Source organism: Neolamprologus multifasciatus, chromosome 19, assembly GCF_963576455.1.
Source record: "Neolamprologus multifasciatus chromosome 19, fNeoMul1.2, whole genome shotgun sequence".
Classification (NCBI taxonomy): Eukaryota; Metazoa; Chordata; class Actinopteri; order Cichliformes; family Cichlidae; genus Neolamprologus; species Neolamprologus multifasciatus.
In genome coordinates this window covers 28,723,215-28,735,451 of record NC_140457.1, presented here as the reverse complement: position 1 = coordinate 28,735,451, position 12,237 = coordinate 28,723,215, and the positions used below count along the sequence as shown (strand labels likewise).

General features: G+C 41.9%; 1 protein-coding gene across 7 annotated transcripts in view; it reads left to right on the top strand.

The window, feature by feature from the left end:
• The window catches only part of nrxn3a (neurexin 3a), a 190,859-nt gene that overhangs the window by 104,836 nt on the left and 73,786 nt on the right, over positions 1-12,237 (top strand). For all 7 annotated transcript variants that reach the window (XR_014871261.1, XR_014871262.1, XR_014871263.1 and 4 more), the window contains exons 8-10: positions 2,823-3,116; positions 9,710-9,857; positions 10,090-10,473. Coding sequence is in view for 4 of the 7 variants with exons in the window: in XM_085144003.1 (XP_085000129.1) it covers positions 2,823-3,116; positions 9,710-9,857; positions 10,090-10,473 (826 nt within the window). In the remaining 3 variants the exon portion in view is untranslated. The remainder of the gene's footprint in view (positions 1-2,822; positions 3,117-9,709; positions 9,858-10,089; positions 10,474-12,237) is intronic.

The following is a 12,237-nucleotide window of genomic DNA, read 5'->3' as shown; positions in this document are numbered from 1 at the left end:
ACATTTTCAATGAAGTGCAGCAAACTCTCTATTTTCTGATGCATTTCAAAGGTTAAAATCTCTATTAGCATGTGTGTTTTTACCTTTTTGTTGATTTTTTGCTCTATTTGCACTGTTATGCAAACAGAGATTGGAAGATGAGTAGCAAAAGCAAAGGTTGGATTTGTGCTTGTAAAGGATCGATTGTGTCACGTCAGACATGTTACAGTGAACGATGTGATCTGCAGTCAGGATATTGAGCTGCTGTTGTTCTTAGACTGCACTATGTACCAAGGGAATTTTCACACATCATCACCAGAAGCCAACAAGTCTTTCAGGGCTTGTTTTGAGTGCACAGACTGGACTGTGCTGGTTGTGACACCTTCACAACCTACATCAGCTTCTGTAGGGACACTGTGGTTCTAGGAAGGACTGTTTGCTGTTTGCCCAAGAATAAGCCCTGGACATTAAAGAAGTCCTTCACCAGAGACGCAGACATTCAAGTCAGGGATAAAGAAGGTATTTTCAACACCAACTGAAAGGGCGATAGATGCAGCCAAAGGTGGAGTATAAAAGAGAAGTAGAGAGTAAATCGGGAGCATCAGAGGTCACTCAAAGAAGAGCAGCCATCAATGAATCCAGTCAATTCACCCTGTTTTATAGCTGGTTTGATGGGATGCCAAGCAGGAATGCCTGCTGTGCTTTAATATCTGTCCTCCCTCGGACTACTTCAACTGATGCTCCTGTTTCAATGACACCTCTATGCCTCCACCTCTTGAGAGGCTGCTCCAGCACCACTATCTTCTGTCTCCTGCACACAACAACCCCGACACCCACTACATCTGACCATCTGCCCCCATCGTTCTCAGCTAACAAAGCAAGGGCACAGCTCAGAGCCTGCGTCCAGGGAAAGGAGCAGGCCCAGATGGTGAGTGACAAGACTCCTGAAGGCCTGTGCAGCCCATAGCTGAAACCATTCAATGGGTCTTCGGCTTGAATCTATGATAAGGCAACGTCCTTGTGCAGTGTGCAGCTCAAAATCCTGTACATGCAAATATAGTTCTCCACCTCAACACTGCTAAAATAAAGGGGATTTCAGAAGATCTAGGCCATCCCGTCAGCCAGTCTCTATACATGGGCAACGCACTGAGGTGGTGTACAAAATATCTCCAAGCTGGAATGGTCCCAGGACGATTATGCATTCAACAAGAAAGAAAGAATGTGGTACAAAGTGGGGGGCATTCAACACAGACGTCATGACAGCTCAACTGGATGGAAAATTCAAATACTCAACTAAGGGCGTCATCTCTACTGTGTAATAGAAACAGCTGATTATTTTAATTTTTCAACAACTCATAGAAACGTACCCTTTAGAGAAACAACATTTCTTATGACTTGTATTAGATTTCCTCTAATCCAAGTATTTATCTATCCATCTAGGATTTCTCTCCTGCCAATCAAACAGAGGTCTCTCCAAAATGTATGTTAAATGAAGGTGGGAAAAAGAAGGTTAAATATGTGCAAAACACAGTTCATCACCATAGCTCTGTTTTTGAGAGAATTCTCCTGGAAAAACACTTTCAGATTTTTTTAATGACTTTGCAGTTCTAGTGTAAAATACCTGAAACTGGTTGGATGTGGTAACAGAGATAACTTAAATAATCGTTCCACAGATTAGATTTTAGTGTTGTTTATTTTGAGAATTAGCTAACTGAAATTAAAAGAAAAATACAACTTGTTAAATAACTGTTTTTATCATCTAAGAAACATTTTTAAACTCAGACTGGTGTCAAAGGCAGAACTTGAGATGATTCATGCTTTTCTCTCTTCTCGTTTGGATTATTGTAACGGTCTTCTTACTTGTCTCAACAAACCAGCTCTGGATCGCCTTCAGTCTGTACAGAATGCAGCGGCGAGACTTTTAACTGGTACAAACAAGAGGTCACACATTACTCCAGTTTTGGCTTCTCTTCATTGGTTGCTTGTAAATTTTAGGGTTCATTTTAAAATTTTAGTTGTAACTTTTAGAGCTCTGCACGGTGAAGCTCCCCAGTATATCTCTGACCTGTTGAAACCTCATGCTTCATCCCAAGCACTTAGGTCTTCAGGTCAGAGGTCACTGGTGGTCCCACGTACTGGGTTTAAAACACGTGGGGATCGGGCTTTTCAGGCACCGAGGCTGTGGGACTCTCTGCCGTTGTCTTTACGCTGTCTAGACTCCACTGACTCTCTAAAAATCAGCTGAAGACATTTTTATACAAACGGGCTTTTAATTAATTTTAACTTGTATGTCTGATCTTATTGTGAAGCACTTTGTGATTTTTATCTGTGAAATGTGCTATATAAATAAATTTTACTTACTTACTTACTAATAAAGAATTGCCAGCAATCTATGAGTGGATAAAAGTAGTTAAGGAAATCCGTTAAATGGAACAGTTGACCTTGTCTGTGAGACTTGAGAGTGTAAAGTATGAAACGCACTGGGAACATGGAGATGATCTCAGTCTGTGAAATGAAATATCTGACAAACTGAATGATCAGTATTTTTGGTTCCTGCATTTTATGTGAACTCAATAACATTTTCCTTTATACTTTGTTTTTAAATAACAACATGTCAAATAGGAATATGTGTATGGTATATAGTAACTCTGTATTCTCTGATTTATCACACTAAGCTTTACTGAGATATGTAAAGCCAATAATGTCCTTGATGATTTTCTTATTTTACAGTCTTTATTTTACTGAATTAATTTGATTAGTTTAGTAATTGTTGGAAGTTATTAAATGTGTATCTGGTGTTATCCTAAATAAGAGTCATTAATCCTGCTCTTGCCTTATTGCAGGTAGTGTATAAGAACAATGACATCCGTCTTGAGTTGTCCCGTCTGGCTCGAATTGTGGACCCCAAGATGAAAATCCAGGGTGAGGTATCCTACAAGTGTGAAAATGTGGCTACCCTTGACCCAATTTCTTTCGAAACCCCTGAGGCCTATATCAGTCTCCCTAAGTGGAACACCAAGCGGATGGGATCCATCTCTTTCGATTTCCGTACGACTGAGCCCAATGGACTCATCCTCTTTACCCATGGCAAACCCCAAGAGCGCAAAGATGCTGCACGGAGCCAAAAGAACACCAAGGTCAGTTCATAATCTCCTCAGTCACTTGATAATTTCTGTTTTAAAAAATGCTTGACTGAAAACAGTTTGAAAGGACTGATGTGTCTTGACATCAAGGTCACCACCTGGTGAGAACGGCAAACCAACAAATTCACCTGTGTTTGCAAGGCTGTTGTAGACAAGTGGTTCCCAAAGTGTGTTTGCTAGGGCCCTCTTAGTTTTACAAGAAAAATCCCCACTTTGGGAACCACTGTTGTAGACAATAACATTTTCTAGCTTTGTGACCATTGGTTTAAGAGGAGTTCATTTAAAATTAGATTTGCTGTTTATCTTAATAACACATTGCATATTAGATGATCACAGATCACTTTAACCATAGAAGGGTTATCCTGTCTTCCTTCTCTCACCCCAACCAATCACAGCAGATGGCCCCGCCCCTCCCTGAGCCTGGTTCTGCTGGAGGTTTCTTCCTGTTAAAAGGGAGTTTTTCCTTCCCTCTGTCGCCAAAGTGCTGCTCATAGGGGGTCATATGATTGTTGGGCTTTTCTCTGTATCTATGAAGCGCCTTGAGGCGACTTTTGTTGTGATTTGGCGCTATATAAATAAAATTGAATTGAATTGAATTGAATTGGAGACAAAATGCCTCTTTTGTCAAAGGCTTCTCCTCCTTTGAAACATAGAAGTTGAAGTTGTCTGTCTCCAAATTCCAAATTAGACCTAGATTCCTCTGAAGAAGTAGTGATTCCATTCCTAAATCTAGATCTTTCAAATCCTTTCAGTCCTACAAGTCTTTGGGTGGGAATGCTTGCATAACACTGTTGCTGTTCAGTGCAATCTCATGTAGCTTAATGTTTGATTTAGCTAGCATTGCTTGGGAAGTGCGCAGGACACCAATGGCCTTCGCTCCATTAGGAAAAGATGCAAGTCCATCATCCACATAAAAATTGCATGTGATGAACTTCCTTGCACTGGTAGTGGAGTCATCTGCTTCCTGAGCAGCTGGTCTGAGGCAGCAACTGCTGGTAAAGGATTTCAATTCAATTCAATTCAATTTTATTTATATAGCGCCAAATCACAACAAAAGTCGCCTCAAGGACTGTTGCCAAATGCATGTACTGTCATTTGGAACTCTTTCACTGTTTTTGCAGATCATTGTTTTCATACCATAAGAACCTCAGAAAGTTTCGATGCTTGTTGCACACTTTGAGGCAGTAGATGCTGCTTATCTGCTGTAACTGCTATTGGTTCCCCACAGAAGCAGATCAGAACTCCAGTGAGAGTGTTGTTCAAGTCAGGTCCACTCAGGAGTATATCATCTAGAGAAAATCCTTCATGTTTGGGACTTGAATTGAACACAAATATTTCCTTTCCTCACCTTCTTTTAGTCTGCAAATGAGCTCTTCAGTTAAAGGCTTCCAGGCAACAAAAATCCACCAAAGGTCACAGCACCAGCGGCTTAATGAATGGGTGACGCAAACAAATTTTACCATCAACGTGCTAAAATCTCAAGAGGAGCTGATCCGACAGAGACTTACGATTAGATGAGAGTACTCTCAAAAAGGTGTTTGACATCACTAAGAAGGCTCATCTAGCACAAAAAGTCTAAGAACAGGCAACAAAGGAAGTTTGACCTACTTGTTGTATGTCGGAAACCACAGCAAAATACGGAGAGTGTCCTCAGTGGCCAGAAAAGAGAAGGATGTGACACCGAGGATGTGGACAAGTGGGGGAAGAATTTGTCTGACAGACAGCTCACCCAAACAGAGAAAAACATCCTTGCTAAAGGGTTGAATTTTGCTGTCACGCCGAGACAAATCCCGCTAGTGGAGCTGATCACAGCCACAGAAACAGCAATTTGAAACAACAATATTGCAGAAGTGGAAGCAGAGCAACTACGGATGAAAGTTTCAGCCTGTCTCAGCAATGCAAAGCCCCCAGCCTCCAACATCAGCATGGAGGAGAGGAAGGCACTCACATCACTTAGTAATGACAACAACATTATCATCCTTCCAGCAGACAAGGGTAGGTGCACAGTACTGCTAAACCAGAAAGACTATCATGAGAAAATTTTGTCACTGCTCAGTGATGAAAATACTTATGAGCCCCTGAAACGAGACCCAGGAAGTGGCTACAGGAAGAGGGTGACAGACTGTCTGAAGCGGTTAGAACAAGACAAAGCTATTGACCGGACCTCATACCACAGGCTGTACCCAGGGGAGTCTACACCAAGTCTGTATGGTTCACCAAAGATACATAATCAGGTGCACCTTTAAGACCGATTGTCTGCATGATCAACTCCGTTACCTATAACATCTCCAAGTTTTTGGCTCCGATCCTCAACCGGCTGGTGGGCAGCTCTGAACACCACATCCAGAACACGATTGTGTTGAGAAGGTGAGAGATGTCATGATGGAGGCAGATGAAACCATGGTCTCGTACGACGTTACATCTCTCTTCACTTGCATCCCAGTAATGGAAGCGTTGGAGGTAGTCCGTAAGAGATTACAGGATAACCCCAACCTCAGCAACAGGACCACTCTCAGCATCGACCAAGTGTGTTTGAACTGTGTCTTCATTCCACCTCCTTCACATACAAGGGTGAGTTCTACAGGCAGAAACATGGGTGTGCCATGGGCTCCCAGTTTCACCCATCGTGGCCAATTTGTACTTGGAAGAAGTGGAAAAGAGGGCTTTGCTATCCTACCCTGGAATAACAAGCCATTGGTTCAGGTATGTGGATGACACCTGGGTGAAAATCAAATCTCAGGACGTTCCACATTTCATGGATCACATTAACTCAGTGGACCGACACATCAAATTCACCAGGGAGGATATGAAAAGTGGCAGGTTAGCCTTCTTAGACTGTGAGATCTCCATCAGTAATGGGGGACATCTAAAAGCTGACGTGTACAGTAAACCTACGGATACGGATCAGTATTTAAGGTTTGACTCTCATCATCCACTGGAGCACAAACTGGGCGTCATCAGGACGCTACAACACAGAGCGAACACCATCCCCACTGACACAGCAGCCAGGGAGGCAGAAGAACATCAAGAAGGCCCTGAGTAAATGTGGTTATCCCAGCTGGACTTTTGTCAAAGCTGGGAAGGCTCCTAAAGAAAGCTGCAGATGATCCAGGAGAGAAGAACAACCGCTGCCCAAGAGAAAACCTGTAGTGATCCCGTACGTGTCAGGAGTATCGGAGCAGCTGAGACACATTTTCTCTAAACACCGGGTCTCTGTGGCTTTTACACTCCAAAACACGCTGCGCCAAAAACTGGTCCACCCCAAGGATCGGGTCCCCGACACAAACAGAGTAACATAGTGTAGCTGTTAAGTGCAGGAGGATTGGCAGGATTTATACGTCGGGGAAACCAAACAACCTCTGGCAAAGCCGATGGCACAACACAGAAGAGCCACCTCGTCAGGCCAGGACTCTGCAGTCTTTACACCTACAGGCCAGTGGACACTCTTTCAATGATGAGGATGTAACATCCTGGACAGGGAGGAACGCTGGTTTGAGGGCGGAGTCAAGGAGGCCATTTACGTGAAAAGGGAAAGACCATCTCTGAATCGAGACGGTACATCTGTCACCATCTTACAATGCTGTGATTGCAGCCATTCCCCAACTCTCTGTGAATGGTACTCATGGTCATTCATCTTTGATCAGTGGTTATTGATCAATGGTCATGAGAATTTGTATAATCATGATGATGAACTGACCTCCCAGCCCATTGTTCCTTCAGTGGGCTGGTTTCAGTCATTATGCAAATGTCCAGTTTATAAGATTGAAACCTGCAGTCAGCTGAGACTGAAGACGTCACCTGGATGATGGCGAAACGTTTCTCCCACTGAAAACGTCCAGATGAACAGAATCAACTTTTGGAGACCTGACTGCCAAGATCGCTTCTCTTACTTTCCAGGTGTTGTGCAGAGCTTTGAAGACTTAGGTTTGAGGTGTGAAAACCTTTGACTTGCATATTGTTTGGACGTGCACTCAAGAGTGAAGCTCATCCGTTTGGTAGAATGATGGTTTTGCATACACTAGTGTTGGCCGCCTTGTGCACCTCTCCCAGACACACTTGTCCCACGATCACCCAACCAAGGTTGAGTTGCTGATGATGTGGCTCATTATGGACACCATTATGCTGTTCTCTGACTTTGTGCACATGCAGAATGTCTCTGCCAATGAGAAGGAGGAAATTGGCCTCTGGATCAATTTCTGGGATTTTACCTTGTGTCAGGTATCATGTCACACTCAGTAAGAGTAGGCAGGGGAAGCTGAGTGGTACCATCAAAGGACTCTAAAATGAAATAGATGGGCTCGTCTCCCTGCTATCTCCACAGCACCTGAGCATGTTTTCAGTGAACACGGTTCAAGCTGTCCTTCAATGTTGGAAATGTCAAAAAAGTATGTTTTTGCCAAGGAGCGGTTGCTTTGCTCTTCTAGAACAGCAGACATCTCGACTCCTTTCTCTGGTTGAACAGCAGGATACAGCAATCGGGTTAAGGACCATGAACCTGAACTGATCGAGTCTCCTCATATTTCTGTGCATTTTGGTGATACATCAGCCGCACTTGACTCTCTTTCCTCCCCGACATGCCCTTCACTAGCTCATGGCTCTCTGCTTTTGAGGATGAGGATTGGGGTTTAGTGCTGTGATGTCTTTCACTACCACACTCTGGAAAGCAGATCTAGCTCTTCTTGTGACGTTACATCCAGTCTCTTGTTCTTAAATGATTGTGAAGCACTTTGGTTAACTCTGCTGTTTTTAAATGTGCTAAACAAATACATTTTGAATTGAATTGAATGACTACCACTTACAGGTAATGGATTGGATTTATACAGCGCTTTTCAAGGCACCCAAAGCGCTTTACAATTCCACTATTCATTCACTCTCACATTCACACACTGGTGGAGGCAGCTACAGTTGTAGCCACAGCTGCCCTGAGGCAGACTGACAGAAGCGAGGCTGCCATATCGCACCATCTGGCCAACACCAGTAGGCGGTAGGTGAAGTGTCTTGCCCAAGGACACAACGATCAGGACAGAGAGCCGGCGACCTTCCGGTTACAGATACGCTTCCCAACCCCCTGAGCCATGGTCGCCCCCGTGGGTGTCCATACCTTGGACTGAGAATGGTGAAACTGATCATTATTTGCTGGCTGTCCTCCGTAACTCCAGTTGCAAGACTCTTTCTTTGGGCTCAAAGCACAGAAGACTGGCAAAGGTGTGGCAGGGCTGTTGGATGCTCAGCGCAGACGCTTCCCAAGCTTGAGCCTCACCTAATGCTGCTGCAGCTGCTTTATGCGTTTGCTCATGCTCTGTCGACAGCAGTAGATGATGATGTAAGCTGGCTGGAGCATAAAGAACCGGACATTTCCGGTGTTTCTTTTCTTTTACAGAACTCACTACGATTCATGAGAATGAAGCGTTTTACTATTCTGCCCTTCCTGTACGTCGATGCCCAGTTTGACAGATAGATAAAGAGTTCTTCAAAAGGAGAGGCAAAAGTTTCCAGTTGTCACTGGAGGGTTTATTTGTCTCCCTAATGAAGGCGCTGTAAGACTACAAACATAACAAAAAAGTATATTACAACATATATTTGGAACATAATATATTTCTCATCTTACACAGTATAGACTGATGCTAGTAACTGAAATTACAGCTGGTACAACCAAGAGAAATAAGTGAAAAAATATTTAGCATTCATCCTGCTAGCATAATGCTAACATATAATGGAATTTCCCTTTGACCTGCTAACATAATTAGCATTGACAGAGCAACTACATGCTAGTTTCAAATATGAGCGTCTACAGAAGCGTTTGGTATCACATTTTTGACATAAACTCAGAATATACTCATACTTAGAGGCATATATATCTCATGCTCCAGTATAACCAACTTTGGGACTACAATGTGTGTGCTGATAGATGCTCCAAGTGGTTTAGATAAGTTGGGTTCAAACATTTGCACTAGGTACACCAAATACCCAACGGAATTTTCAGGATACTTTAGACAAGTCAAGAGGGATGCTTTGTTTCCAAAGGAAGATGTCAATATATCAGAACTCTTGCTGCATCATTTTGGATCAACTGAAGGCCTTTCAAGGCATTTTTAAGGCAGGTCAATAAAAAAGAATTACAGTAGATCAGCCTAGAAGTAATAAATGCATGAACTAGTTTTCCAGCTTCACTCTGAGACAGGATGCCTTAGCATGGAACATTGGGTAACTCCATGATTAACCTTAGCTTCAATTTTCTGCTTGGAAGTTTTAAGTTAATTTCACCTGTCACTAAACATAACCTGGGTGTGGTAGAGTGTGGTTTAAAATGTACTGACTGCAACAGGGTAAGAAAGAAAAACTACTGTAGGAAATCTGATTTACGTAACGTTGCTTCTTGGTATCACAAACTGAATTATGGTTTAATTATAGGTCAAACTTGGGAAGTTGCTTCATGTTTTATCTGTGCTTACCTGAGTGTTTTGTGTATTTGTCAGATTATTTGACGCACAGATTTTAGATTTTAGGAAAATGAAAAAGAAGCACCCATAGAAAAAAGTAACTGTCTTAATTTGTTCAGATAAGGAGCTTCTTTTTCTCTTGCTCAGGTGGATTTCTTTGCTGTGGAGCTGTTGGATGGCAGCCTGTACCTGCTGCTGGATATGGGCTCTGGGACTATCAAGGTTAAGGCCACCCAGACAAAGGTGAATGATGGGGTCTGGTATCATGTCGACATCCAGAGGGATGGACGCTCAGGTCAGTGAGGCTAGATGTATGGGCTATACAGTCTACTGGACTACAAATACAAAAAATATTTTTTGAAGTAATGTAAAATTCAAATATCAGAATCAGAAAGAATTTGTTACTCCAGTAGTGTGTCAGTGAGGGAACCTTTATAATGAAAGGCAAAATCAATAAACATTGGTGGCACATCTCATAAGATCAAAGAGTAGGAGCACTATGATGAAATTTGCAAATTTCTCTTCAGGCACCATCTCCGTAAACAGCAGAAGGACTCCGTTCACAGCCAGTGGTGAGAGTGAGATTCTGGACCTGGAGGGTGACATGTATTTGGGGGGGCTTCCAACTGACCGCACCAACCTCATCCTGCCCACGGAGCTCTGGACAGCAATGCTTAACTATGGCTATGTGGGCTGCATTCGTGACCTTTTCATTGATGGTCGAAGCAAGGACATCCGTCAGATTGCTGAGGCGCAAAATGGGGCTGGCATTAAACCATCATGCAATAAACAACCTGGCAAGCAGTGTGAGAGCTACCCATGCAAGAACCGAGGAGTCTGCAAAGAAGGCTGGAATCGATTCATCTGTGACTGCACTGGTACTGGCTACTGGTCACGCACCTGTGAGAGAGGTAAGTGTGGATGTTTAGATGTGCACACGTTCTTCCAAAAACCTTACATACTCATACTATCTGCAATACTGCGATCTGAACAGATGGAGCTAGCTGGAGCAGGACAATCGTTGTGACAGCTATAAAGGAAGTTCTGATTGCAAGATTTGCAAGCTGGTAGATTGGTAGATTCACACCATGCCATAGGCTGGACCTGAACCAAGGCATAGCTTCACTTTCAACAACATAAGCAGGACTGAGTCCAGCTGAGTTTGACTTGAGTATTTCCATCTTTTGTCTCATCTGTACTGTATGACACATTTTTTAGTATCTTATATTAAATAGATGAGAAAATAAACTGACATTCAATGTAGAGTAGATCACATAAAACCAGAAAGAGCGAACAAGAGAGATTTATTTGAATATTTCCAGCAGAATTAGCCTTATTGATATACCATCAACAAAAATGTTGTTGATTTTACCAGTAAAGAGGACAACAGTCAGATGAACTTTATATAGCCCAAAGATATTTGCAGCATTAGCAGGAATCCTGCATTAGTAGCTTTGAGCCTAGCATAAAAGAACAACATGCTCACTGAATTCCAAGAGGAACCTTTAATATCCATAATTACTGTATGTTTAATTATTTAAACCGAATTAGTTACCATTTGATGCAGGGTGTTCAACTAACTTGGGGCTTTCCCCTTCTCCTTATCTCCTGTCTTGCTTCTTTTTGTGTGTGACAGGCTGTCAAAATTCTTGTGACAGAAAAAGCAATTAACAATATTCAACTTTTATTCAGACAATATTAAAACTATTGCCCTTCTGACCAGTTTCCATCATGGTGTTCAGACAGTTTAATAAAGACTAATTGGAGATGAAAACTAATTTCCACATCCCTAGCCAAACTGCTAGCTTGAACTGATTTTTAGCATATCAATGAACAGTGTTCTGATTATATCTTTAGTTACAGAAGTGCTTGCAGGACATCAGTGTGGAGTGTATATGCACCGAGTTATGATTCAAATGATGATTGCTGTGAAAGTTTAGCTTCATATATTAAATACTTTTCTAGATATTTTCAAGGGCCACTCAAATATAACACAAAGTTTTTCAGCTCTTCAGCTCGTTTTATTTATATAACACCAAATCAAAAGATCATTTTATATGCTTCATCAAAAACGGAAGTATTAACCCTCCTGGTTTGTTCAAAATCACGACCCTTTCAGTTTGTTCGTGGCCAAAAGTGGCCACCAACAGGTTAGGTCTGTAATTTTTATAATTTTTATTTTTTTTTGCCATTTTTTCTGCATAAAGCTTTTAACTAACTTCAGTTAAATATAAAATAGTTATGACTTTTTACATTTTTAACCCTTTAAACACCAGTTTGTTTGTCCACTGCACTAGCTGGAAGACAACCTCAAATCTCGCAATTTTATATAATTGCATTGCTACTGGTCTGGAGCATGTAATTGATTCACATCAACATTGATTATAATGCATTGTTATTTTTGTGCAGGGAAAGCAAAAACATAAAAACTCCCTCTCAGCTTGTTCGTGGCCAAAAATGGCCACCCCTTGTTTACGTTTACAAAATGCTATAAAATTCAAATATATTAAAACATTTTATACTTTCATTGACTGATTTTTTAAATTAGCACAGGTCCTAGTCATGAAAACCAAAATATAATTCAAATTCAGAAGTTATACCCTTTGAATACCAGTCAGATTACGTATTATTGCTACGCTTTTGGGGGAAAATAGTAACAAAGTTCACATTTGATT